General features: G+C 62.3%; 3 protein-coding genes across 3 annotated transcripts in view; all 3 read left to right on the top strand.

Annotated features, from left to right (window-relative positions):
* The first annotated feature begins 67 nt into the window (after positions 1-67).
* On the top strand, positions 68-6,033 carry SLC26A6 (solute carrier family 26 member 6). Its single transcript, XM_088534636.1, has 18 exons — positions 68-204; positions 577-716; positions 838-948; positions 1,197-1,372; positions 1,464-1,628; positions 1,877-2,029; positions 2,223-2,305; positions 2,389-2,536; positions 2,651-2,764; positions 2,872-2,949; positions 3,218-3,313; positions 3,456-3,562; positions 3,693-3,762; positions 3,963-4,055; positions 4,291-4,395; positions 4,929-5,120; positions 5,270-5,324; positions 5,684-6,033. The coding sequence occupies exons 1-18, from the start codon at positions 68-70 to the stop codon at positions 6,031-6,033; spliced, it is 2,373 nt and encodes a 790-aa protein (XP_088390762.1).
* Positions 6,034-7,237: 1,204 nt separating this feature from the next.
* On the top strand, positions 7,238-15,233 carry UQCRC1 (ubiquinol-cytochrome c reductase core protein 1). The gene is made up of 13 exons (XM_088534635.1): positions 7,238-7,261; positions 7,768-7,908; positions 8,285-8,371; positions 8,918-9,047; positions 9,745-9,943; positions 10,535-10,614; positions 10,760-10,875; positions 11,641-11,784; positions 12,034-12,194; positions 12,934-13,019; positions 13,479-13,567; positions 14,105-14,180; positions 15,013-15,233. The coding sequence occupies exons 1-13, from the start codon at positions 7,238-7,240 to the stop codon at positions 15,075-15,077; spliced, it is 1,398 nt and encodes a 465-aa protein (XP_088390761.1). The 3' UTR covers positions 15,078-15,233.
* A 10,305-nt stretch (positions 15,234-25,538) lies between these two features.
* Positions 25,539-27,022, top strand: part of COL7A1 (collagen type VII alpha 1 chain) — a 29,130-nt gene continuing 27,646 nt past the window's right edge. The window contains exons 1-2 of the mRNA XM_088534634.1: positions 25,539-25,624; positions 25,850-25,926. Of these exons, the coding sequence (XP_088390760.1) occupies positions 25,539-25,624; positions 25,850-25,926 (163 nt within the window). The remainder of the gene's footprint in view (positions 25,625-25,849; positions 25,927-27,022) is intronic.

Here is a 27,022-nt window from a genome sequence, read left to right as displayed (position 1 = left end):
GACAGGCTGCTGGTCCCTGTGGCAGGGACGTGGCTGAGCCGTCCCCGTGTCCCCCGCAGCGGGTGCCATGGCGGGGGAGACGGCGCTGAGCCGCCGGGCCGGCGCCCGCGCCAGCTACGCGGTGCTGAGCGAGGCAGAGCTGGAGGACGTGGTGCAGCGCGGCCCCGCCAAGCCGGTGCTCCGCGACGCCCTCCGCAAGATCAGGTAGGGCAGAGCCGCGCGGGACGGAGCGGGGACGGCGGCAGAGCCCGCGGGCACTGGGCAGGACGGGCACGGGGACGGCGGCAGAGCCCGCGGGCACCGCGTGCCCCGGGTTTCCCAGCGCGGCCGGCTCCAAGGGGACGCGCAGGGAGACGCGGGGCAGAGTCCAGGCTGCGCTGTCCCCGCGCATCGCTGCCGCCGATGCCCCGCTCCCGCTGTCCCCGACATCCACGGGTTCCTGGTGGGAGCCGGGCCAAGCTGTGCCAGGGCAAACTCGAGCCCAGCAGCCTGTCCCCCACGTGCCCTGCTGGAGGGCATCCCCGCCAAGCCCCCCGCTGCCCCGGCCTGTCCTCACCCCGGCTCCTTCCACCCGAGGTGCTCGGCCTCCACCGCCAAGTCCCTGCTCTTCCGCTTCCTGCCCGTCCTGCGCTGGCTGCCCCGCTACCCGCTCAAGGACTGGCTGCTGGGGGACATCATCTCGGGATTCAGCGTGGGCATCATGCACCTGCCCCAGGGTGAGCGCCCTGGGGTGAGTGTCCCCTCCCGCAGGCACCGCCGAGGCTGCCGGGGCTCCCCGCAGCAACGGGGGGACGAGGGTCGCGGCCGTCCCGCTCTAACGTCCCTCCCCATGTGCAGGGCTCGCCTACGCGCTGCTGGCCGGGCTGCCGCCCGTCACCGGCCTCTACTCCTCCTTCTACCCCGTCTTCCTCTATTTCTTCTTCGGGACGTCCAGGCACAACTCCGTGGGTGAGCAGGGGCCTGCGTGGTCCTGCGGGCTCTGGGCACAGGGGTGACAACGTGGTGACCGAGCGGCAGCCGTGACGCGGCCTCGCTGCACTAGCAGGCTGGGATGGGGACATGTCCCTGCCGTCCCCACACCGGGAGGATGCTCGGGCAGCTACAGCTGGGGGTGCATTGGAGGGGACCAGTGCCACCTTTCCTGGAGCTGGGTCCTTTGGCAAGAGGTCCCCCATCCGCATCTGTCCCCATGGCAGGCCCCTTTGCCATCATCTCTGTCATGATCGGGAGCGTGACGGACTCCCTGGTGCCCAGCGATAATTTCCTGGAGCCCGTGAATGGCACCAACGAGACGATGGTCAACGAGGCGCAGCTGAACGCGGCCCGCGTGGAGCTGGTGGCCACGCTCACCGTCCTGGTGGGCGTCTTCCAGGTACCAGGGCCCGTAGGGAGCCATTGGGCAGGGGCTGCCGCGGCTCCCGCGGGCTGCCTGGCGCCTGCTCTACCTGCCCTGCCTCTGCCAGGTGGCCCTGGGGCTGCTGCAGTTCGGCTTCGTGGTGACCTACCTGTCGGACCCGCTGGTGCGCGGCTACACCACGGCCGCCTCGGTGCACGTGCTCATCTCGCAGCTCAAGTACGTCTTCGGCATCTCCCTGAGCGAGCACTCGGGACCGCTCTCGCTCATAATGGTGAGTGGGGGCACACGGCTGCCATGGGGCCCCCCACTCCGTGGGGCGTGCTGAGGTCCCCAAAATCCTCCTGGGGAAGCAGCTGCCTCTGCTCCAGGTTGTGACCTGGAAGCTGGAGCTGGAGGGTTTGTGCCAGAGTGGGGATAGATGGTCACCACATTTGTGGCCTCCATTCGAGCCAGGGAAGGAGGAAGAGGAAGGGCATCCGGGGGGCTGGCCAGGTCTTTATCCCATTGCCTCCCTGCTAGACCTTCATTGAAATCTGCCAGAAGTTGCCAAAGACCAACGTGGGCACCCTGGTGACGGCCATCATCGCCATGGTGGCCATCTTCATCGTGAAGGAGCTCAACCACAAGTTCTCGGCCAAGCTGCCCATGCCCATCCCCATCGAGCTCATCACGGTACCGAGCCGCGCGACTCCCTGCGGGGACGCAGCTGGCCGGTGCCGTGTCCCCAGGACGCGGCCTGGCCGGGGTTGGTGCAGGTGGGACTGGGTCCTTCCGCGAGGGTGACTCTAGGGTGGTGAGTCCCCGTCCTGCCCTGCACAGTCCCCACGGGAGAGGCTCTGCCTTACTTTGCCCGTTCCCCTTGCAGATCATCATCTCCACTGGCATCTCCTATGGCGCCAACCTCAACTCCAAGTTCGGCATCTCGGTGGTGGGCGACATCCCCAGCGGGTGAGCGGTGCTGGGGCGGCTCTGCCGGGGCTGCTCTGCCCACGGGGCCCCTCTCTAGCTGCATCTCCCTCTCCCGGCTGCAGGTTGAAGCCGCCCGTGGCCCCCAACATCAAGTACTTCGGGTCGGTGGTGGGCAACGCGTTCGCCATCGCGGTGGTGGGCTATGCCATCTGCATCTCCTTGGGCAAGATCTTTGCCCTGCGGCACGGCTACAAAGTGGACAGCAACCAGGTGATGCTCTGATAGGCACCTTCCTCGTGCGATAAAACACGGATTGATTCCTCCCGGCCTTTGAGGGAGCCGATGCCGGCGCTGTGCTCCTGACCCCCTGCTCTGTCCTCGCAGGAGCTGATAGCTCTGGGCTTCTCCAACTTCCTGGGCGGCTTTTTCCAGTGTTTCGCCATCAGCTGCTCCATGTCGCGCAGCCTGGTGCAGGAGAGCACCGGGGGCAACAGCCAGGTGGGTCGGGGCCACCACCAGCAGCACCTCCCGCCTGCTCCGGTGCCGGTGCCGGGGCCGCCCGAACCCGGGAGCTCGGCCCCTCTCACTGCCGCTCTCCTCGCCAGGTGGCCGGTGTCATTTCGTCCCTCGTCATCTTAGTGACCATCCTGAAGATTGGGGAGCTGTTCCGGGACCTGCCCAAGGTAGGGCTGTCCCTGCCCACCCAGCTCCCGCATCTGCAGGGCATCCAGGGAGGGAGACCCCCCATGGGCATCTGCCTTCCCTGCCCAGCCCCGTGCAGAGACGCGGTAGCAAAGCCCTGTCCAGCCTTGACCTCCTTTGGGTCTGTGTGGGGCTGGGGCAGCTCCTGCTCTGCTCATGGTGCCCAGCGCTGCGGGAGGGGACATGGATAAGCCCCCGGGACCGGCTCTCGCTATCCCCTCAGCTCCACGAACGGAACTTCTCTCCTAGGCCATCCTGGCTGCTATCATCATCGTTAACCTCAAGGGCATGTTCAAGCAGTTCACCGACTTCCGCACGCTCTGGAAGTCCAACAGGGTGGACCTGGTGAGGAGTGGGGACCGTTCCGCCGGCACCGGGGCCACCATGCGCTGGCACTGCTGGGGTTTGCTGTCCCCGTCCTCGTGCGGTGGCTGGGCTGGTGTCCGTGGGGAGGCCACGCGCCCCTGAGCGCTCTCCCCCGCTCCAGATGGTCTGGATCGTGACGTTCGTGGCCACCATCCTGCTGAACCTGGACATGGGCCTGGGCGTCTCGGTGGCCTTCACGCTGCTCACCGTCATCTTCCAGACCCAGCTGTGAGTAGCCCCGGGCTACCAGGGGCTCTCGTGTCGTCCCGGGCGCGCGGCCCGTGCAAGGCGGCACTCGGGCACCACTTCTCGGGATGATGCCATCGCCAGCGCGAGCTCCTCTCGCTGCTCCCCGCAGGCCGCACTACTCCATCCTGGGGCACGTTCCCGACACGGACGTCTACAGGGACGTGGCTGAATACAAGGAGGTAAAAACCCGGGGTGCCAGAGGAGGCGTCCGCAGGAGGCCAGGGCAACCTGAGGCACCTACACGGGCTCGAGGCTTCAGAGAGGTGACCCAGGAGGTGCTGGGGACACCAGAGCCGACGGGAGGAGAGGGCAGGGACACTGGAGGAGAGGGCAGTGCCCCCATGTCCCTGCGGGCTGCCCACCCCTCTGTGTCCCCCAGGCTCAGGAGGTCCCTGGCGTGAGGATTTTCCGCTCCTCCGCCACCATCTATTTTGCCAACGCGGAGCTGTACATGGAGGCCCTGAAGAAGAAGGTAGGGGAGAGCCGAGGCCCCGGGGCTCTGCGGGTGGGCGCCGTGCCCTGCTCCCCGCTGCCACTCTGCCCGTCCTGGGCACCCAGGCGGGCTCTGCCAGGTCCCTTTGGTGCCAGGTCCCGCAGCAGCTCCCCATGGGGCTGCTTGGGGTTGGCCAGGGGGAGGCAGATGGGAGACACGTGTCCCTGGGAGAACTCCCGTGGGTGGCAGCAATGGGGGCCGTGTCGTTTCACAGAGCGGCATCAACGTGGACCGGCTGATTGAGAAGAAGAAGAAGGCGCTCAAGAAGCTGAAGAAACAGCAGAAGAAAGCAGAGAAGCAGAAGGCAAAGAGGAAAAAGGTGCTTCCCAGGGCCGCGGCCGTCGAGGCCCTCTGCCCGCTCCAAGGGCTGGGCATCCCGGAAATCCCTGCGGGCTCCCGGGAGCCGCGGCCGGCGGGCACGTGAGCAGGGGCTGCGCGGCCAGGTGAGGAGCAGGGATGGAGGCTGGCCCCGAGGACGGAGCTGTGGCCCAGGGCAGCAGGTGAGGCCAAGGCTGCTCATGGTCATGCGGAAGAGCCGGTGAGTCACTAATGGTTGGCGAGTTAATCATCAGGAGGGAGAGCCAGCGGCTAATGGACCTGGCTGCAGCCAAAGCCATTACCGGGAGGCCGGAGGCCCCACGTATCAGCAACGGGAGAGCCAGGGCAGCGTGAGGCTCCTGGGGCCAGCAAAGCGGCGAGGGCTGCACATGCTGCGAGCGAGGAGCAGGCGCGAGGGACGCGCCGGGACCCGCCGCGCTCACCACAACGCAGCCAAGGCCCCTTGCCAAACCCAACGGCCTTTAGGGGCGCTTTGCAGTTGCCGTGAGCTGAGGCTGGGTCTCCTTCCCCCAGGACGCGGACAACGAGCGCAACGGGCTGGGCCTCGCGGTGATCGAGCTGAGCGAGGAGGGAGCGGAGGGCAGCGCGCCCGCCGAGCCCACCCTGCGCACCCTGCGCCTGCCCGTGCCCGACTTCCACAGCGTCATCCTGGACTTCAGCCCCGTCAACTTTGTGGACACCGTCTCCATAAAGATCCTCAAGAACGTAAGGGGAGGGCTGGGGAGGAGACAGGGTGCCCACCTTGCAGAAAGCTTCCCCAATGCCCCCTTGGTGGCAGTGGGATGGTGGCCGCCCGCCCTGGTCCCCGCGCGTGCAGGGGCCTGACGCTCTCCTGCGCTTGCTGCTGCTTGCAGATCTTCAGGGATTTCCGCGAGATAGAAGTGGACGTCTTCGTTGGCGGCTGCCCGGGTGAGGAGGCTTCCAGGGTCACCAGGCTGCCCCTTGGGAAGGATGGAGCTGAGAGCTTGGTGGCCTCCCCACCTCCAGAGATCCCTTTTCCAGAATTTCCCCAAGGGATGTGGCTCCTGCCTGACACAGGGCAGCCACAGGGCCATCCTGAGCCCTGGAGTGGCCCTTTCCCCATCCTGGTCCCACCAGGGTGTCATTGGGCTTGGGGACCCAGCTTGAGTCCTGTGGCTCCTGCGCAGTTTGTCCCCCTTGGGGACCGTCACCAGCGTGACAATTGCCTCTGCTGAGAAGGGAGAGGCTGTTTGGGCTGGGATGGGGACCACAGTGCCACCGCGACGGGCCCTTCTCCCTCCACACAGCGTCCGTCATTGCCCAGCTGGAGAGGGGCAACTTCTTCAGCGAGACCATCACCAAGCACCAGTTCTTCGCCTCGGTGCACGATGCCGTGCTCCACGTCACCGGGCAGCGGGCAGCGGCCCCGGTGAGCACCGGGGGCCGTCATCCCCGTCCTGCACGCGGGCCACGCGGCCAACACGAGCCCCTGGGGACCCGGCAGGCGCCCTCCTGGCGCGGGCTCTGCGGGGACCTGGCCAACCTCTCGCTGCCTCACTCTGTAGGTGTCCACCTGCACCAAAATGTAGCCTGGGAGACGGGCACGTCGGAGCGCCGCCGCCGAGGGACGATCCAGAGGCTGCTCCAGGGCTGGTGACATGGGACCTCCTGCTGCAGGCTCCTCCGGAGCCCTCGTGCCCCCGGCCGCCTCCGGCAAAAGCTACCTCAGACGTGAGCCTGTCCCCGGGCTGGGACGTCCTCCCGGCATGGGACACCCCGCGGCCGAGCCGGCACGAGGAGACCTGCCAAGTTTTGGATCCCCAAGGAATAGGAGGAGGAGGAAGGCCCCTTGCTGGACCTTCCCCTGCCCTGGCTTCTTGCCCGAGCTGGCGCGGGGCTTTTGCTCTCCGTGTTGGTGGTCAGTGGGCTAAAACAGCATTTCTGAACACGAATTTTAAAGCACTTTGTGACTGATGAACATCCCCCAATAAACCTGTCCTCAGCCGAGAGGCGCTTCTGTCTGCTGCTGTTAATGATTGCCGCTCTCCGGACAAAGCCTGCTTTGCAGCATGAATATTAGCGGATGAGACGGTTGGGTTGACCTGTAATTCCCGTGCCCCTTTGGCCCTTCCCTTGCCCCTGGCCGCAGACACTCTTGGTGCTCCTTGGAGGTGCCAGGTTGGAGGGGTCGCTCTGCGCAGCTGGTGCTGGGATAAGTGCTCCAGCAGGGCAGGAGCCAAGTCCAGCCGTGCGGGTCACAGGGGCTCCCTGTCCCTGGCTGCTGGCCCTGGTTCTGCCCCATTTGCACGCCCGGACCGGTCCACAGCAGCCCTGCTGGGCTGCAACCCCCTCAAATCCGTGTTGTGCTGGGGACTGCCCCGTCCCCTCTGCACGGGGACCCCCGCCCTGCCTGGGACACTTCTGCATCCCTGCAGGGATGGGATTCCCCCGGGATCCACCCCTCCGGCCCCGCATCTCCTGGGGGCTGGTCCTCCCCCGTGACCCCACTGTATGGACCGCCCCCCCCCTCCATCCCATGGACCGGGACATCCCCCTGGACCGGGACATCCCCATGGACCGGGACCCCCACTCGCCATCCCCAGGGACCGGGACGGCCCTCGCCCCCGGCGCCACCTCTTCGCACACCAGGGGGCGCCGCCGCCCTCCGCGCCACATTCTGCGCATGCGCGCCCCTGCCCGGCAGCTGGCATCCCGGAGCACTGCCTCACTTCCCCTTTGGCGCATGCGCACGCGTGACCCCGCCCCCGTGGCGCTGGCGCGCATGCGTCTTCCCGCACACCCGCGGCCTCTCTCCTGCGCACGCGCTGTGGGGCCCGCGCCGTCGGCGGCCAAGAGACGAGATGGCGGCGTCCTCCGTGTGCCGGGCGAGCCGGGAGGCCGCGCGGGCCCTGCTGCGGGGGCCCCGCGCCCCGGTGCGTCCGCGGGCGGCGGCGGGCGGGCAGGGGCGGCGGGGGAGCGGGAGGCGCCGCGGGGCCGCCGGGCGCGGGCCGCAGCCGCCTCGCGGCCGGGGAAGGTCACGGGGACGCGGCGGCCTGCGGCGCCGGGGCGGCCGCCATGGAAACGGCCCCGCATCCTCCCCGGCCTGGGCCCCGCTGCGGGGCTCGTCGGGCCCCGCTGCCTCTTCCCGTCCTGCTGGGGAGGAGCCGCGGGGCCCGCGCGGCTCCTCGGTGCCGGCTTCGTGCCCGGGACGCGGCCCGGGAGCTGCGGCCTCGCCCGTGAGGCGCCGGCGGGCGGCAGGGCTCGGCCTCGGCGGCTCCCGAACGCGGCTCGGAAAGGGCTCATCCCCCTGAGCTTCCATGAGCTCCGTGCCCGGCGGGTTTGGGTGCAGAAAGGGGTAGCTGCTAAATAATGATACCAGTCCTTTCTTTAGGCAGCCTTGTTGAGTTTGACGAGGAACCGAGGTGTTGCCACATATGCCCAGGCACTCCAGAATATTCCCGAAACCCAAGTCAGCACTCTGGAAAACGGTCTCCGCGTAGCTTCGGAGGAGTCTAATCAGCCGACATGTACCGTAAGTTTCGGGTGGTTTGAGGATGTGCTTGGTGTGCTTGGCCTGTAACCGCTCTGCCAAGAGGAACAAACTCATGTTAGAACCGAAGTTTCTGGCAGAGACACTTCTTTCTGTTAAACGGTCAGAGCATAAGTGACTAGCAATTATTCTACCTGTGGCAAAACTGCCCCAGGTTCTTGTTACCCTGCTAAGTGAAAAGCGTAAGCGTGTTCTGGAAATTGTCACTGGCAGCTGTTCTTATTTGGTGCTGCTGGTGGCTTGGTGTTACTAGGGGAATGTCTCAGCAGGGACGTTGTCTTCCTTGCTGTTGCACATAGGGGCATGAGGCTGGAACGTGCTGTGTGCTCTCTGTTGCCCTTGGTGCCTTTCCTCCTAGGTGGGTGTGTGGATTGGGGTGGGGAGCCGCAATGAGAACGAGAAGAACAACGGAGCCGGCTTCTTCCTGGAACACCTGGCCTTTAAGGTAAAGTGTAGCACCCTGTTGAGGTCAATATGTCAGACTTGCATGGTGCTCTGACCTGCTAAGCTCTTCCTTCCCTGAAAACCTAACTGTGCTGAACAGCCCCTTGTATCTACCAGGGCTGCTGGTGCAGGAGGCCTGGGGCTGGCGCCCATCCAGCCCGTGCCATCGTAGGTGACCGCAGCAGAAGAGCTGAGCTCTGTTTCTGCAGTAGCATTGTGTTCCTTTTGGAAGGTTTCTCCAGAAAATTGCTCCTTGGGTAGCTAGAAACTTCCCATTTCAAGGTCCAGCTTATACTTGGTTTACTTCATTCTTCAGCCACTGCTGTCCTTTAGCTTAAGCTCAGCTTCTCTTTGCCTTTTGGGTTCTTACTGGTCTTTCAAAATACGTCTCATTCTTTACATGCTTTAGTCAGGACAAGTAAACCAAGTTTTACACTCCTGTTTTGTGCGCTTGCTCTTGGTTCTTTTGAGTTAAGTGGCAGTTTTACTGTTAGCTCTTTAGCTTGCCTGGAAGGAAACTTGGCTGTATTTACGTGGTTTCTTTTAGGGCACAAAGAAGCGCCCCGGTGCTGCCTTTGAGAAGGAGGTAGAGAGCATGGGTGCCCACCTCAGCGGGTACACGTCGCGGGAGCAGACTGCCTATTACATCAAAGCCCTGTCCAAGGACATGCCCAAAGGTAGGAGGCTGCTGGAGGGCGTCTGGCTCGGGGAGCGCCTGCAGCTTTGTGTGTGTGTGAACAGCTGAGCAGTGAACTGAGGTTCTAGGTGGCAGTGGGAGAGACAACTGCCAGAACGGTGCTTCAAGGCTGCAAGCTCCAGTGTTCCTCAAACCAGCTTCTGCCAAGCTCCTTGTGGCATGTTGCACTGTGCTGCCAGGAAAGGGGCAGTTCCAGTAATCTGAGGTTGTCTCTCAGACCTGAGAAAATGAGGGCGATGGCAGTTCCTGCAGCACCGTGCTGCCGCGTGCGTGCTCTTCGTGTCACTTGTGCAGGGGTCGTGATTTGGGTGGGAGATGGTTTTGTGGGCCTGGCTGCAGGTGTGTCGGGCTCTCTGCAGGTGTTCGACTCTTTTCTGCCCTGCTGCACCTCTCTCAGTCATGTTCCTGCTTTCTGCTTGCACCAACCATCTGTCGGGGGACGTAGCATGTGAACCCAGAGGGTTCTTTGAGCCAGAACAGTATCGTTTGTCTTTGGTGCTGCGGGGAAGGATAGTACAATAGTACAAGTCTCTGTCATGTTGCTTCCCCTCCCCAGCACCGCTTGTCACTCACCACTCTTCCTGTGTCCCTGCAGCTCGTGTGTCTTTGCCCCTGTCAGCACCGCAGGGCAGCAGCTGGGCAGTGGGATTGTTAACGTAGGATTGTTAACGTTACAGCTGTGGAGCTCCTGGCCGACGTGGTGCAGAACTGTGCTCTGGAGGAGTCTCAGATCGAGAAGGAGCGCGGCGTCGTCCTGCAGGAGCTGAAGGAGCTCGACAGCAACTTGACGGACGTTACCCTTGACTACCTTCATGCCACTGCGTTCCAGGGCACCGCGCTGGGCCGCACTGTCGAGGGGACCACTGAGAACATCAAGTGAGCACCAGCTTGGAGCGCGTGGCTCGCACCACTTGGTGACAGTGACTGCACGAGGGAGCCAGGGTGTGTGCGAGGAGCAAATGCTGCTGGATGCAGAGGGGATCTCTCTCGAGGGCGTCTCACTTTGTTGTGACTGTGTTTCCCTGCTTGGTGCGGATGGAAGTGGGGCAGAGCACACATTCTTGTCCAGAATTGCCCTTTGTGTGAGGCTGGTAGGGGCCTGGCCCAACCTTCTCCCATGCTTGTCAGTTTGACACCCCTAGAGAGTTCTAGGAGCTGGGGATGCTCTGGAGCAGTGGCCTCAAGCAGACCCCTGCTCAGCCACAACTAGCCAGTGAGCAGAGGCTGCTGCTTGCCCTGTCTGCACTTCCCTTATCTGTGTCGTCTGCCTGTTTCCATTCTCTGTGTTCTAGAATAACAGTACAAGGAAACACAGACCCTGTAGGCACCCTTCCAGAGAGTCTGTTACCCCATAACTAAGATGATCAGAGCATTGCTGCTGTCTCTACGTTGTATTTTGCTTCCTGCAAGTCTCTCGTCTTTCCATCTCTGAGTTGCTAATATATTAAGTCTCCTTGTGTTCTCCAGGCGTATGACTCGTGCAGATCTAGTTTCCTACATTGACACCAACTTCAAGGCACCTCGTATGGTCCTGGCAGCTGCTGGAGGTAAGTTCTAGATCACTGTGACTTTAGAAAAGCCAGATACTTTCAAGCTGGTGATCAAAGCCCTGTCACACAGAGCTCTAACACCTCTAACGCAAGATTATTTTGTTAAAAGAAGCTGTTTAAAAGTGCAGTTTTCTCTTGTCAGGCATTTCGCACAGGGAGCTGGTGGATGCAGCTAAGCAGCACTTCAGCGGAGTGCCCTTCGCTTACAAAGAGGATGCGGTGCCCGTGCTGCCTCCCTGCCGCTTCACCGGGAGCGAGGTACCGCTGTCCTGGCCCTCGGCACAGCGAGCGGCTCTGCTGAGCTGCCCGGTGAACGGGAAGCTGGGAGGAGCTCCTTTTGGAGGAGCTGGCTGCTCATCTATATATCAGACAGAGGAGCTCAGCATAGAATCACAGAATGCTGAAGGTTGGCAGGGACCTCTCGAGGTCATCTAGTCCAGCCCCCTGCACACGCAGGGTCACCTAGAGCACGTGGCACAGGACTGCGTCCAAGCGGGTTTGAAGAACTCCAGAGAAGGAGAGTCCACAACCTCTCTGGGCAGCCTGTTCCAGGGCTCTGGCACCCTCACTGGCAAGAAATTTTTCCTTAAGTTCCTGTGAAGCTTTTGGTGCTTCAGTTTCTGGCCGTTTCCCCTAGTTCTGTCAGTGGCCACCAGTGAAAAGAGGCCAGCACCATCCTCCTCACGACCTCCCTTGAGGTACTTCTAGACACTGCTCAGGTCCCCTCTCAGCCTTCTCTTCTCCAGCTGAACAGAGTGAGCAGGCAGCAGCTTGGTGCATCAACACGCTGTTCTTGAGGCCGTTACCCCAGTGTGATGAGTGTTAGATAGGACCAAAATCCTGTAGGGATGTGAGGCTGTTGCATCATCAACTGGAACCAGAGGCACCTGGCTCATGCTTAGCTCTGCCTGAGACTGGTTTCCCTGCAACAGTATCAAGTCTTCTAATTTGTCTGCTTGTCTTGACAGCAGACAAAGTCCTATTACTCATGCAGCTCTCCTCCGCTCCATGATGATTTTCCAGATCCGTGTCAGAGATGATGCTCTGCCTCATGCCCACATTGCTCTTGCTGTGGAGGGTCCAGGATGGGCTGATCCTGACAACGTTGTCCTTCTTGTGGCCAATTGCATCATTGGCCGCTATGACCGCACGTTTGGAGGTGGTAAGGTAAGGGAGTTGGGAAGGTGGCTGGCCAGCTCGGGAGTCCTTGGGTTAAGGTGCTGTGGAGTGGTCAGGAATCTGGAAAGTAGTGTGGAAAGTAGGATGGGGCTGATCAAGGGCAGATCTTGGAATGTGTTATGTTACACTGTGTTCTCTATGATGCCTGTGTAAACAGCTCAGTTGGAGGGAATCTGAGCTCTGATAAAGCTCCCATAGTTGTATATGGTCATGGCTGAGGTACCTCTCTGTTCACAGAATCAGTCCAGCAGGCTGGCCACGCTTGCCGTGGAGCATAATCTCTGCCACAGTTTCCAGACGTTCAACACCTCTTACTCCGATACCGGCCTCTTTGGTTTCCATTTCATTTCGGATCCGCTGTCCATAGACGACATGCTGTACTGCGCTCAGGGCGAGTGGTAAGGGCGTCCTCGGCAGCAGTTCTGTTCAACTTCTGCCCCTCTCATTGGACTTGGAGCCGATGGAATGTCTGTTAGTTCCTCAGAACATTGTGTCTCTATATGAGCTTCTTGATAACTCATATACTGGTCAAGTCATGCTACAAGTGGTTCCTATAACAACTGTCTTGGCATAATAGAAGTTGTTGCTTTTCATCAAACTGCTGTTGCCACTTTCATCCCTTTGGGCTGGTCAGGATTCTAGCCTATGATTCTCAAATTTTGACACTGAGAGTTTTTCTTTCTTTTTTTTTTTTCTTTTTAATATATTCAAGTGAGATCCTTTTTTTTAGGGAAAGGGTCCCCTTAGGTACCCAGGAGGCCTTTTGCATGCATTATCTTTTTAAATTTTGGCAAAGTGGGGCAGGATTCCTGTCCTCAAAGCTGTTGTGTTGTGGCAGGTAAATGCTCCGCCGCTGGGGCCACCCCGGGGGTGGCAGTGGCTCTGCCACAGAGCCCTGCCCGGCGCCGGGGCGCTTCGTGCACGGAGCTCAGCGCGTGCAGCCCACGCTGGAGCTCCTGCCCTTGCCTCCCTCTCGTCCCTGTCCTTAGCTGCTCTGCAGCGCTCAAGACTGGCTGCAGCCTGCAAGAGAAATATTGAAATTAGCTTATTATTAGCTTGGGAAGGGGAGGGATTCACCCTGTCCGAGTAGACAGGCATCTTTTAACAGCTTTCGTGGTCGTTCCATCTCCTTTCCAGGATGCGTCTGTGCACCAGCGCCACAGAGTCAGAGGTGCAGAGGGCCAAGAACATGCTCCGAAATGCCATGGTGGCTCAGCTGGATGGTACGTGCTCATTTATGGACCCATCACTGTGAGGCTTTCGGAGGATTGCCACTCCTGGCCCTCCTGGGCAGCAGGAATTTTTTGCTAAACATTACGGTACTGCAGGCAGGCACTGAGCAAAACTTGCTCCCCTCTACGTTCCTCTTGCTATGCTCCAGGCTGGCCCTCACTCTAAACTTCTGGTCATTCTGCTGCTCAGAGAGCCGAGCTCATGTGCTGCTTGCTAAGGTTAAAATGATGCACTTAAACTGCTCTGTATTAACTGGGAATAATTCCGGAGACAAGGGAGGTCTTTGTGCCGCCTAATTCCTGCTGGAGCTGCTTGGAACGGTGACTACGCGTGTGATTTTTAGCTGAAGCTGTTTAGTAGCTAGAGATTGTTGTATTTGCTTTCTGCAAAGCTGTGAAATTCTGAAAGGCTTTTTGTTTTACTCACAATGTGATGTCAACTTGTCCGAGGTACTACCCCACTGTGTGAGAATATTGGAAGCCATATCTTAAACTACGGGCGCCGTATCCCTCTGGAGGAGTGGGATTCCAGGATTTCGGTAGGTATTCATTTGTTTTTCTGGGAACACCTACTTGGTGCCGGCACTTTCTGGCCTGTCTGCTGCAGTGACACAGGGTTTGCTTATTCCTTAGTCCAGATGCCTGGAGTCCAGGCAGGCAGCCTGCTCCTTCTGGTACACGTTTGCCCGAGTGTGTGACAGACTCTCTGTATCCTGTGTCCCTGTAGTTGGGTCCATCCCAGAAAGAGGAAATGTGGCTGTGTTAAGCCGCACAACTTGAAATCCTGTATTGGTTTCCACAGAGGTGACCACTGTCTGGTTTGTGTAATTCTACAGCCACAGTATCCCTTGTAAGACTGCAGTATTGGGACTGACATGTCTTCTTGGAAAAATGCTGGATGTGGAGCATCGCCTGTCCTTGTGGCACACAAGAGCTAGATAGTTGGTTCAGGTGGCCCCAAAGGATCTGACTGTGTTTTTAGTGGTCTTGATAAGTGATGTCAGTAGTTACTTGCAGATGTGAGAGCTGCATGCCTGCTAGAAGGGTTTCTGACTGCCTTTTTTGATGCTTATTAGGCTGTTGACGCAAGAATGGTGCGGGAGGTCTGCAGCAAATACATCTATGACAGGTGCCCAGCAGTTGCAGCCGTGGGTAAGTGACCAGTAGTGCATGGGAGCCCAAAAGAGAAGCCCGGGAGGCCTTGGGGAACATGCAGGCACCTTCCACACGTTTGTTCTGTCCTCTGCATTGCTCGGGTGCTGCTGCCTCCCTGCCCCTGCGTGGTGGATGTGCCAGGGCACGTCTGCCGGGAAGCGGTGCCCGTGCAGGATGCGGGCACAGGGGCAGGAGCTGCTGGCCCTCCTCCCACCCCTGCGTGGCTCTGACTAACCGTGGGAGTCCCGGAGCTGGGTGGGGGCCCGGTGCCACCTGCCAGGTGTCCTTACCCCGGGGTCATGGTGCTTTATGTAAGGGAAGGGGCCTGGTTCTCTCGTGCTGCTCTGACACGTCTGTCTGGCCAAGGACAAACTCATCCCGCAAAGCCTGCCCGAACAGCGAGCTCCGCTCCGCAGCCTCCTTCCTGCGGGTGGAGGATTCCCCTCCTTGCAGCTGTTTCCTCTGGCTCTGCAAAGCAGAGCAGGCTGGAAAAGGGCGAGGGATTTCAAACAGGAAGTTGCAAGGAGCTTATCAAAACCTCTGCTTTTGTTGCTGACTATAGTCATACCTGAATATGAAAATGTATTCGGCATTGTGGCACACCAGGATAAGGCAGATTATTCTGAGGATATCAATAACGCTTTCTCGGTCAGGACATGGTTTCTGCCAACCTTTCTCATGCAGGTTTGAGCTGTAGTTGCTGGAGTTTGTGTAGCTGTTCTGGGTTCTGACCATGGTTGGCTTTGCCCCCGTTTGCGCCAAGGATACGGGAACTTGCACATGGGTTTTAACCACCTCTGCAGTGACTAACTCCGTTTTGCTTACTCAGGTCCCATTGAGCAGCTTTTGGATTACAACCGTATCCGCAGTGCCATGTACTGGGTCCGCTTCTAGGATGTGTCCCTGCAGGATGGAAACAGTGAAGCTGTGGACTCTGACGGGGCCCCTGAGGTTCTGTCTGGCTTTGACTGTCTTGTGTGCCAGGAACAAGCTCAGGCCTGTCAAAGTGACTGTCATCTTGATGTTAAATGTGTAATATTGAAAATAAATATATCCTAAATGGAGTTGACTCTGCTGGGAGTTCCTCTGTCTTCCTGGACTATGTGTGTAGACTGGATTAGCCTTTCCCAGCCAGTGCTGGGCCACTAAGTCCTGATTTGTCTGGGGTCACTCTGGAAAACCTGGTGCCTGTAGCCTGTCCCTCCTCTGTCCTTACCTGGCGCGCTCCTGCCAGGCCAGGGAATTTGCAGGTCTTGTCTTCCGACTGGGACAACCAAGTCTTTCCCTGGCATGAAGCAGCTGGAGCAGCCCCGTTATTTCTTTATACACCTCTGTGGAGCGGCCGCGTGGGGAAACTCGAATTGCAGCGTTGCCTTCGCAGGGCCCCCGAGCGCATTCACGTGAGGGGAGCCGTCCCCGGCGCTCGCCCAGGAGAGCAGAGCCTCTCTGGAAAGCTGCTCCGCTCCCTGGGGCGGTGACGTTTCCTGCCTCGCTGTTCGTTACCCCCTTCTTGTTGGAGTGGCTGCTGCTTTTGCAAACGCTCACTCATTTTCAGGCATAACGGGTGAGCTGATGTAATTGATTTAAACTCCTGAGGGTGGCCAGCCTGGCCTTGCCCAGTGCGTCGGGAGCGTTGTGGTTATTTGCCACAGGGTTGAGGCAGATCCTTAGTGGGCTGGGGTGCCTCTGATCACTCGGCTCCTTGGTGAGATAGGAGCCCGCTCAGCAATGAGCCAAGGGGGCTCTGAGTGTGGGTCTCCAAATGAACCACGTTCTGATGAGCCCTCGTGCCATCGCTGAGAACTGCTGGCCGCAGTGAGAGTGGCCAGCTCTTCGTGTGGAAGGTGATCCCTAAGGTTGAACGGGTGGAAGAGCCACCTGGGGTCCTGGTGCCCATCCTTGGCTCTTGCTCCCTGTCTCACCTCCAGAAAGCCACAATACGGAGCAGCAAGTGGACAGCGTTGAGCTGCACGAGTGGAGAAGAGCTTCCCTCCAGGTGGCACCAGCCCATCGCGGCTCTGCTCTGGAGCAACGCGGTACTGCTGCAAAATCGTCTCTTTGGGATAGCTCTCCTTGGGATTCTCACTTAATTTTCAGGTGCTGCCCTGGCAAGTGGGATTTAAAAATAGTATGAAAGTTTCCAAGAGTTAGTCATTATATTTGAGACTAATCCCGTGTACTAAATCATTTGCGCCGAATCCGGATTCTTGATGAGAGAGTCAGGGTGTCTGAACTCATCGCGTATACTAGGCAAGTTCGAAGCTGTTAAGTGTTCTTGATGCAATTTGAATTTAACTATTGTTGCAAGCTCTGGCTCGTTACAAGCTCACTAAGGGCTGAAAAACTAAACAAGCTTACTTATGCCTTGCGGAATCAGTAAATGATTCCGCCTTGGCTTTATGACTGCAATTAGACCTTAATCTTTTGTTGTCTTCCATTACTCTCTCTTTTTCTGAGTGAGCTTCCAGGTTACCTTGAAGAATACAGGGAAGGCAGATACCTACGTCCTTGCTTGCTTTACCTCCTACGAGTTGCCTCCTCTGGAGCTGTCTCCTGGGGAATGGCTGTTTCTCTGGAGTAGCTCCCGGATCCATCCTGCACCGTGTTGTGCTGGGAAGCAAAGGCTGCTTTTCCCGTGGCTTCATTCCCGTGCAGCAGAGGCAGGCGGCCGCCCCGAGCAGCGAGCGCGCGAGGGAGCCGCCGGGTAACGCCTCATCGGGAAGTGTTTGCAGTTGCTTTTATCCGTGGCGAGATCCGAGCATGGGGCTGCTCTGCGCTGGAAGCCCTGGCGTCGCCGGCAGCCGGAATCCGTGGCCGGACGGTGCAGGGCCCGGGTGTCCGGCAGCGCCTCCGGCCTGCGCTTGCCTTGAGCTGCCTCTGCTCTCCGGGCACTGGGAAAGGTGGCGCTTCTGTCTGCTCCATGAGGAAACGCTGAGGGTGCTGGGGCTGTTCAACTGGAGAAGAAAAGGCTGAGAGGGGACCTGAGCAGTGTCTAGAAGTACCTCAAGGGAGGCAGTGAGGAGGATGGGGCGGCCTCTTTGCACTGGTGGCCACCGACAGAACTAGAGGAAACGGCCCCAAACTGAAGCATCAAAAGTTCCACAGGAACTTAAGGAAAAATATCCTAACAGTGAGGGTGCCAGAGCACGGGAACAGGCTGCCCAGAGAGGTTGTGGAGTCTCCTCTTCTGGAGATCTTCAAACCCGCTTGGACGCAGCCCTGTGCCACGTGCTCTAGGTGACCCTGCGTGTGCAGAGGTTGGACTAGATGTCCTCGAGAGGTCCCTGCCAACCTTCAGCATTCTGTGATTCTGCCAACGCAGGAATATCACCAGCTATAGAGAGGTGATGCTTCACATCACTTAGGTTTTTCCCTTGGTAACAACCTTTACAAGTTGCCAGGGTGGGATATAGAAGTTAGGAGGGGATGCCCATTCCAGAGCCTGGGTAGTGCCGCCTGGTGAGACACCTTCGGTGTGAGTGTGACTGAGGGGCTTGGGCAGTGTGACCCGGCGTGAGCGCCGAATCATCAGGCATTCGGCAGCTGCATCCTTCGCTGTCGGAGCAGGGGAAGCTCTGAAGTAGCTGGCAGCTCTCCTGCTGCTCCATGAGCCACAAAGGTAGTTAAAATCCTTGTATTTCTGTTCCTCCATAAATACAGCCCAGTCCAAGGGGATCCGCACTGGGCAGTGTCTGGCAGAGCAGAAATGTTGTACCCAAATGCTTCTCCTGATCCTTGAAAACGTGAGGTTCTTTGCTGGACCGTTCCCCTCCCTGCCTGCTGTTTCTGCTGCCCGGTGGAGGACAGAAGCGGGGAGTTGGAACCATCCCTAGAACAGGGCAATTGCACTGAAATTGGAGATGGCCTGGGTGACCTAATAAATCTGTTTCCTGGCTCTCCAGACAATGTGGGATTGTTCTGCGGAACTCTTTGACCAGTCTAGTTTTCAATGGCTTAAGTGTTTTATTTTGCCACTTCATTTGGAAGGTTACTTGGGATCCCATTAGACTGTGCTGATAAATTTAGTCTGATGTATGAGTTGGCCTTTGCTCCTTCCCCTTCTGCATGGTGTTAGCTGTCTTCCCCGCTCCCATCCTTTGCAGGATGCGCCCTTCACTCCAGGCAGTTGCTTTCCCTCCCTGGCACTTTGGCTGCCCACCTCTTGGCTGGGAGCAAGGAGGGTTCGGAAAGGAGGCTGCTGCGGATCGCTCCGTGCACACACACTCAATGCAAGGCATTGCAGAGCCGCCTGCACCAGGACATCATCAACGTTCCACCATGCAGAGCTACTCCGAGAGCGTAAAATTGAGCATTGGAAATGGGGACGTTTGCTGTACAGCTCTGCTCCACGCTCCAGCTTTTGCCGGTCTCTTGCAGGAAAAGCTGTCAGTGCCCCCAGCGTCGGGTTGCAGGGCAGGGGCAGATGTACAGGGTGGATCCTCTTGTGGAGCAGGGAGCCCCTTTGATATGTGAGCTGCTTGTTTGGGATTCGGGCTCTTGCCAAGAGACGGGCCACAGCAGCCAATTGTCAGGAGTTGCCTCACCTGAACTAATTACCCCCCCTGGAAAGTACAGTTGATACTAATCATAGGTGCTGAGCCAAGCCTGTCCTCGGGGAACCGGGGAGCTGCAGAGAGGCTTTCACACAACCAGAGAGTTGGATCTGTGCCTCTCTTTTGTGCCAGAGAGCGTTTGGGAGGAGAGCCCTCAGCCTCCGGGCACGGTTCTCTACCAGCCCTTCTGCTGAGGCCAGTGGAAAATTGCTGTAGGAGCAAGAGGTGAACAACGTTTGGAAGACAGCAGAAGTGCAGCTTTGCTTGTGTCTTGTGTTCCCAGATCCCAACGCTGCTTGAGCCCTTTGGTGTAAGGAAGGAACCAGGAGCTGCACGAGGCTCTGACCAGGTTCCTTTCACCCAGGCCAGCCCCTACATGGCATGGTTTGTTCAGGGGGAAGCTGAGCCCTCCGTAGGGGTAAATGTCACCGCATCAAGTTTGCAAGATGACCGGAGCGAGGGTGGTACATGATGCTTGGCAGGCTCCCAGGCTTGGCCTGCTCAGGCTCCCTCTGCTTTATGTTGCCTTCCTGGATAACAGGGGCACTTTGCACCCAAGGTTGAAGAGCAGGGAACAGAGGTACCTCGATGCATGACCAGAAATTCAAACTTGGAGCCATCACTGCATGTTCCCGTGGAATGAACTGGGGTTGCCCTTATCCGGGGAGGGCTGGGCATGGCTGCTCAGAGAGGTTCCCTGGTCCCAGAGGGGCTAAATCTTGCAGCTTCTTGAATGCTTGGAAATGGAAACGGCTCATCTAAAGCTTTAGCGTATTCATTGCTTGGAAAAGAAGTGGACAAAGGGCCCATCCAAGCCTGACTGCCAGCTACAGCCATCCCAGACGGGTATGAGCTGGGCCTGAATGGGGAGCAGCTTGCGGCAGGACTTGTGTTCATTGTCTCAGCTCTTTAACCGCTTCTCTGGAAGTGGCGAGTTTGGCCCTGGACATCCTCATTAAAAGCTGCTTTAGCCCACCAGGCTAGCCAAAGAGGATCGCTGCTTCTCACTTTTTCCATGCAAGTCTCTCCTCTCCTGTTCCCCTTCCCGCACATGTGTTCTTAGGCTGAGGTTTGGCTTTCCTGCTCGCTGAGCCCCTTTGCAGAGGGTTCAGAAGTGGCGTTAGAAACAAAGCACCTCCTTGGGGTGCCGATCATTCCCCTACCTTGGGGAGGAGAGATCCCCAGAGCCCAACCTCTGGCTGCCTGCGTGTCACTTATCCAGACGTGGAAAATGGGGCTGCTCTTCCAGGAGCAGCCTGAGGCTCCTGCCTGTGGGTACAGGCCGTTTCTGAGCAGGAGCTGCCACTGGAAGCAGCGCGTTTGCTAAGGGATCCCTCAGGCGCTCGAGAGGCACCTCCCGCCGGGAACGTCTCCTGCTGCCGTCGTGTGGTTCAAGCGGTGACGCCTCGAGCTCCTTTCATGCCTCTGAGCCTCAGCACAGCCTGAAGAATCTTCTCACGTACGTTTGAAGGAAAAACTTCCTAAGGGTTTTGTCCTGCTGCAGAGCCTGTCCCTTACAACCTTTATCAAGGGGGTGGGAAGACACGTGCCCAAAGCCTTAGCTCTGTAGAGCAGATGCTCAGAGAGTGCAGGCTTGGGTTGCCGAGTGCCTGCTGGCAAAGGGAAGGGAATGGGGCTGGAGGTGGAAACTTATGGGGAAACGTGGCAAGAGAGGGTAAGAGCAGCTCTAGGAACCAGCCCGATGGCAGCCTGTCCCTGGTGACATCCTGCCTCCGTTCATCTGGCAAGAGCGGGACCCTGGCGTGCGGAAAAGGCTTCCAGGAAGAGGCATCTGCTCCGCACGCTGGAGCCTTGTGTGCGTCCGGGCGGCCGGGCTCCACGTGGCAGCCGCGTTTCCACCCCTTCCCCCGCGCGGGCTGTCCCCTGCCCCCAGCCCCGCTCCCCGCCGCGGCTCTCGTGCTTCCCCGGCTTTGTTTACAGCTGCCGCAGATGCGCGGGCCTTGGCGGGAGCCCCGATGACATGGGGACACAAACATCTCCGGCGGCCGCCTCGAGCGCTGACTCACAGGTGAAGGATGGAGGGGGCCGAGGAGGATGCGGTGGGCCGAGGTCTCTGGGGCCCAAGGAAACTCCTTGGGGCAACTCGGCTCTTTCAGGTGGCAGCAAGGAGCAGCGCTGAGGTGCTGACGAGAGGCATTCTCTGCAACCAGATGCGGCTCTGAAAGGTGCTGTTGCTGGTCCTCAGTGGACAACTTGTTTGAACACAGACCGTACCCCTGTCCACTGCGGGAAGGTTGTGTGAACTGGTTATCCCTCCCTGTGGAGCTCTGGGGAATCCTGCCCTACGTCCTCACTATGCCCAGAGGTCCTTGCAGGAGGTGTGTGTGGGTGGCAGCCCATCATCCACCCCATGCTGGTGACGCAGCCCTCCTGCTTGGTGGAGCTCTGAAGCCACCTCGGATGGGTCTGGCGGGGAGGAGTTCCCATGGTGACAGACAGCGATTCACCCTGACGGGGCAGGGTGGATGTTTTGTCCTTTTTATTCTTTTCTTCTGGAGTCGGGCACCCGGCCAAAGAGCTGAAGGAGCCGCGGCCCAGCCTCGCAGGGGAGCGCGTGGAGGACAAGCCTGGTCTCGCTGCCTGCACGGATGTGTCTGCGGAGCAGCTCCCCGTGCCCAGGCTGCAGCCCCGCCGCCCTCCCGCTCCCTTCCCCGGCAGCCTCTGCTCCCCACAGCGCCCAGACCCCTCGGCTCCTTCCCAGGGCCGGGGGCTGCCGTGTCCACAGCAGCTTCTTGCTGTGGCTCCTCTCTCCCCGTGCCCTTAAGCAGTGCAACGTGGTGCGGGAAGGCACCATGGCATCCTAGCCGGAACGGAGCTCGTCTCATCTGTGTATCCTTCACAGAACCCAAAATCAGCCCAGCAAATGCTTACACGCGTCCCCTCTCCAAAACGCTCTGCTGAGGGCCGTGGTGGCTCCTCAGCTCTCCCTGTCCCCGCTGCGCGCCCTGCCTGGCCCGGGAAGGGGCCCCTCTTGCACCACCACCCTGGTACAGGCTGTGCTGTCCCCTCCCGCCTGAGCACGTGCCAGGCGCTGCCTGCTGGGCGGCAGTGCCGGAGCGCACGTCCCCGCCGGGGCCGCGGGGAGCCGCGCGCTCGCGTTCGTGCTCGGGCCGCTGCGCGCGCAGCCGTTGCGCAAGGAGCAGCCCCGAAGAACGGAACGGGGGCTCTTTCGTACGCGCTGCCAAAATACACATGCAGCCGCAGGTAGTTTTCGGGGGGTGTATGTGTGTGATGCAGATTGTGAAACTCTTTAATAGAGGCAGGGAGGAAGCGTCGAGCAATTACCCTGTTCTCACCACGATGAGATCTGTGTTCCCGGCGCTGGGCGCTCCGCTTCCCGGCCCGGCCTGCGCCTGCCTGGTCCCCGCAGCGGCAGCGCCTGCTGCCCATCGGGATGGAGGAGACGACGGCTCCGCATCCCGCAGAGCGACGCAGAGCCTCCGCAGGGCACTGGCTCTCACTGTGCAGCTGGTGGCAGCCCGGGCACCGCTCCAGCTTCCCAGGCCTGCCCGCTGCCCTCCGGCCGCCCGTGCTCCCGCGGGCAGGCGGGTGCTGAGCCCTCTCCTCCATGCGCATTCCCAGCCGGCTGCGCTCCCTCTGCACCGCTCCGTGCTCCATGCTCGCAGGGAGCTCCCCGGCCGCGGGGCCTCGTGCTCCCTGCTGCCAGCCCCGTCCCTGGGCAGGGGCGCGTGGAGACGGGCAGCAGAGCAGCGCCCAGCCGAGCAGCGTGCAGGGGCTGCCCCCAGCTTTGGGGACGTGCCGCAGGCTTCGGGGACGTGCCGCAGGCTTCGTCCTGCTCTAGCAGGGTGGCCGGGCGCGGAGCTGGTGGTCGCTTGCTGGTGCCGCGGGCGGCTCCGAGGGCCTCGTCCTGTCTGCAGCGCCCTTGCGGCTGCCCACGCGATGCCGGGGCTGCCCCAGGTAACACGATCTCCCTTCCCACCTCCGCTGACCCAGGCTGCTCCCCGCAGTGACCCCGCGCTGCCGCGGCGCTCCCAGGAATGCCACCTTTCACCTCCCGGCCCGCATGCCGCACAGTGCCGCGCGCTCCGGGCACCCCGGGCGGCCACGCGCAGGGCTGGCGTGGGAGCCGCTGCAGTGCCCCGTCGGCCGGTGCCCGTCGCGCGGTGCCGCCGCAGCCTGCGGGCCCTTGGCGCGGTCGGCAGCTCCCCCAGCGCCTTTCCCGGCCTTTGGCGCTTCCTTCCTGCGGGTGTCCCAGGGGAGCCGCTGCGTCGCCCCCGCCTGCCCGCCCTGCTCCGGCCCGGGTGCTCCGGGGCGCTCCCGCGCTGCTGGGGGGCCGCGTCCTGTGCCACAAGCCAGGCCACGTGGGTGGCCCTGGCCGCACACGCCCCGGCCCCCCTCCAGGCTCCGTGTCCCTGCGCTGTCACCGGAGCTGTTACATTCGCCCCCGCTGCAGGGCCAGGCTGAGCGGGGCCGCCTGCCCAGGCCGGGCTTGGCCGCGGGGGTCACGGCAACGCCGGGGGCCTGGCCGGGCTCCAGGCGGCTCCGGCGGTGCTGCCGTGCAGCCGGGCCCCACGGCCGCGATGCTCTCCAGACACAACAGTTTACAGGGAAGAGCTTCCCCTTCGCGGGAGCCCGGGACACGTGTCCGCCCGGCTCGCCTCCCGTGCGCTCCCTTTGCATCCTAGTGCACCCCGGGCCATGGCACCTTCTCCTGGTGCCTACGGTGCTGCTGTTGCAGCCTCATCCCCAAAGAGCCGCGGGGCCGGTGGCAGGGTGGGCGGCGGGTGCCGCGCGATGCAGCCCGGCGCGCCGGGGAAGCCGCCGGTGCTGGAGACATTCCTGGAGCGTGTCCCAACCCGCCCCCGCGGCGGGCGAGGTTCCCGCTCCGGCCGGCTGCTCCTCCTCCCGCGCTTCCCGCCGTGTCCCTGCAGTGCCAGCAGCCCCGTCCCCTCCCGGGGACCCCCCAAGAGCCCCCGCACTCCTGTGCGCAGACTCCCTGTGCGGCTGAGCCCTTCACTATCCAGCTGCTGCTCGCGCTGCCTGCAATGCCCAGGTCTGGCTGTGCTGAGAACTAGCCAGCTCGTGACTCCGTGGCAGTTGCTCCCCTTTCTGCTCTGTATTCCAGAGGCAGGGAGTCCTCCCCGAGCCCAGGAGCACCCCAAGACACCAGCCCGGCCGTGCACCCGCGTTTGCCCTGCCGCAGGGCTGCTTCCTCGCGCAGGGCTCCCCAGCAGCACCCGCAGACCCCGCGGGCATCGGCACAGCCGCCGGCAGGGCTGCCGGCCCCGCGTCCCCCCGGCACCATCCGCCCGCAGCCAGGAGCCGAGCGCAGACGCGTCCGCAAGAGCTGGGTCAGGGGCCGGTGTCGCTGCAGCCCAGCCCTGGTGCTGCGGTCAGGGTCGGCTCCCGGCAGCCTCCTGTCCTGGTGCCGCTTAAGGGGGTCGATGCCTCCCATCCCACTGCCGGGTCCGGGTTGCTGCTGGGCATCACACACGTGGGCCAGGGGCTGGAGATCCACGGCCCGTGTGGCAGCGAGCGGCTCCCCGGGGTCCAGCTCAGCCGGGTGTTTCCTGCCCTCCCCACTGGGAGCTCGGAGCTCTGCACGGAGCCACGGGAGGAGGCTGCGGTGCGGGGTGATGAGGACGAGCAACAGCAAGTGTGGGGCTCACGTTAGAGTTGCAGGGCCAGGGGCCGCGTTGAGCGCCGGCCGCGCCGCCGAGGAGGCGCAGAGCTCAGGGGCAGAGCCGTGGGCGACGGGGAATCCCAGGCCTGGCGTGGGGATTGCACAACGGGGCCCTGGACGCGAGCCTGGGAGACCTGGGCTGCGGCCACGGGCTTCTCGGGAGGTCCCCGGAGCGGACGGAGGGAGGAGACCGGGGCCCAGGCCTTGGCCATGGACAGCTGCAGGGAGGGCAGAGGCTCCGGGCTCGCCATGGGGTGACGGGCGCCGCGCGCTCGAGCCGCTCTCCGTCACCACGGGCAGGAAGGGGCCCCGGACGCTGATGCAGGCGCTCCCGGCCGGGCCCGCGTGACTCACTCGCACCTGGAGCGCTCCCCGTGCCGAGGCGGCGCCGTCCCTGCGCCCGGGGCCGCGGATTCCTCCCCGCGCAGGGCGCCCGCGAGCGCCGCGGGGCCTGGTGCCCGCGCAGCAGCTCCAGGATGGGGCCCTGGTGTCCCCCGGCCGGTTCCCCCCGCAGGGCGCCCGGGCAAGGAAGATGCTGCCGCAATGGCCGCGTCCCTCGGCACCGAGCCCAGCCGGGACCCGGCTCTGCCCGGCCGCAGCGGGGCCGGCACCGGCACCTGCGGGCCCCGCTCTGCCCCCGCCAGCGAGGGGAGACCCCAAACCGCCCGCTGCTCCGCCGGCTCCGGGCCCCCGGCCAGGCGCTGAGCCCTTGGCAGCCCCCTCCGTTCCCTGTTCAACGAAGCCCCTTGTCTAATTGGGACAGGCCGCCCTGTGTTCATTAAGCGAGCTCGGGCAGGAGGAGGGCCCGCGGACCGTCCTGCCCCGGAGACACCGCATCTAGGGCCGGACCCACAGAGCCGGCCTGGGCACGGAGAAATCCATGGCCACGGTGGACTTTGGAGCAGGCAGGCCAGGTTTGGGGGCCAGGCTGGGGCCTAACGAAGGGAGGGCTAATGAAGAGGAGGGGACGCGCTGCCCGCGGCGCCTTTAAGAAGAGCGGGGGCACCGCCGCTCCTCCGCGGCCCGGGAACAGCGCGTGCCTGGGAAAGCTGCCTGCAGCCAGCCCGGGAGCATCTCCGCGCGGCCGCAGGTGGCCCGGGGAGCCCCAGCCTCGCTCCCCTCGCCGCCCGCGGGAAGATGCCCCCCGAGCCGCCCGCCGCCCCGCTGGGAGTCGCGGGGCAGCCCCTGGGCCGGCGGCGCCGCGCGGTCCCGTGCGGGCGAAGGTACGCGGAGGTGCAGGGTGCTGGAGGTCCCAGGGGACACTTCCATGCGGGTTTGATGGATGCGTGCGGCCGGCTCCTGCTCCCGGGAGCATCCAGGACAAGAGATGTCGAAGAGGAAACTGCTTGGGACTAAGCAGGGCCTTTCCAGGGCTGCCCTGGGGTTTCCTGCCCCAGCCCCATGGCAAGCCTTGCCCCTGGGCCCGTTCCCTCTTGGCATCACAACAGGCGCCTGGACCAGGCTCAGGGCAGCCCCGATCCCTCTCGCCTGGCTCTTGGCCATGGCCTGGACTGCCCCGTGGCCGGTAGCCCCTGGGTGGGGAGTTGCAGCAGAGGGAGGTCATGGGCAGCTCCCGCGGGGCTCTGTGCACACTGGGCTAGGCTCGGAGACGGGTGGCCGCCAAGCCATGGCAGTGCTGGCGCGTGCGGGGCTGCTCGGGCGCCTGCATCACCCGCTGCACCCGCTGCACCCACTGCACCCGTAGCTGCAGGGCTGGGGCTGCTCGGGCGCCTGCATCACCCGCTGCACCCGCTGCACCCGCTGCACCCGCAGCTGCAGGGCTGGGGCTGCTCGGGCGCCTGCATCACCCGCTGCACCCGCTGCACCCGCTGCACTCGCTGCACCCGCAGCTGCGGGACGCGGGGGGGCACAACCGGAGCTCCCCCCTCCCCCGGTGCCCCCGCGCTCCCCGGCGGGGCGGGGGGGGGGAGGAAGCCCCGCGGGGGCGGGGGGCAGGGCGGGGGCCGCTCCCGCCGCGGCGGCTCCGCGCTCCGGGCCGCCCCGCTTAAAGGGGGCGGGCACGGCAGCCGCCTGCGCCTGGCGCGGCTCGGCTCGGCTCGGCGCGGCCCGCTCCCCCCCGCGCGCGCGCGGGCGGCCAGGTGGGTCCGAGCCCCCCCGGGGCAGCGCGCGCGGCGCGGGGCTGGGGGCGGCGGCGGGTGCCCCGCGCCGGGACGGGGCGACGCGGGTCGCGCGGGGCCGGGAATGGCGCTGGGGCCCGGCGTGGGGACGGGGCCGGCGCCGGGACCTGCGTGGGGACCGGGACGGCGCTGAGACTTGGCGTGGGGACCGGGACGGCGCTGGGACACTGCGAGCTGCGCGGCGTGGGGATGAGCACAGGGCTGGGGTTGTCCCGGGATGGGGCTCGGCGCGGTGGGTTGCACTGAGGCTGGGGTCGCGCAGGAGGAGGAGGCAGGGGAGGAAGGGCGAGGCCCCCCGCGGTTGCTGCGGGGGCTTCCAGCGCTGGCCGGCGGGTGAGCCGGGGCAGCCACTGGCTGCGGCTCAGGTGTCGGTGGATCGCTCCGTTTCCCTTCCGCGCTTGTCTCTCCGTCCCGGTTTCGCTCTGGTTGCGTTCCGCTTCGGCTGAGCCCGCATGTGCTCGTCACGCGTGTGCCGGCCGGCCC

Source organism: Tinamus guttatus, unplaced genomic scaffold, assembly GCF_059628265.1.
Source record: "Tinamus guttatus ecotype Peru unplaced genomic scaffold, ASM5962826v1 Tinamus_guttatus_pri_ptg000580l, whole genome shotgun sequence".
Lineage (NCBI taxonomy): Eukaryota > Metazoa > Chordata > Aves > Tinamiformes > Tinamidae > Tinamus > Tinamus guttatus.
This window is presented reverse-complemented; position numbering and strand designations above follow the sequence as displayed.

Bases quoted from the DNA above. Each gene is read 5' to 3' on its own strand.
- SLC26A6 (XM_088534636.1), top strand. From the start codon at position 68: ATGGCGGGGGAGACGGCGCTGAGCCGCCGGGCCGGCGCCCGCGCCAGC. The intron at 2,306-2,388 runs GTGAGCGGTGCT...TCCCGGCTGCAG, and splicing joins GTGGGCGACATCCCCAGCGG to GTTGAAGCCGCCCGTGGCCC. The intron at 2,950-3,217 runs GTAGGGCTGTCC...CTTCTCTCCTAG, and splicing joins TGTTCCGGGACCTGCCCAAG to GCCATCCTGGCTGCTATCAT.
- UQCRC1 (XM_088534635.1), top strand. From the start codon at position 7,238: ATGGCGGCGTCCTCCGTGTGCCGG. The intron at 7,262-7,767 runs GCGAGCCGGGAG...TCCTTTCTTTAG, and splicing joins CGGCGTCCTCCGTGTGCCGG to GCAGCCTTGTTGAGTTTGAC. The intron at 7,909-8,284 runs GTAAGTTTCGGG...CTTTCCTCCTAG, and splicing joins CTAATCAGCCGACATGTACC to GTGGGTGTGTGGATTGGGGT.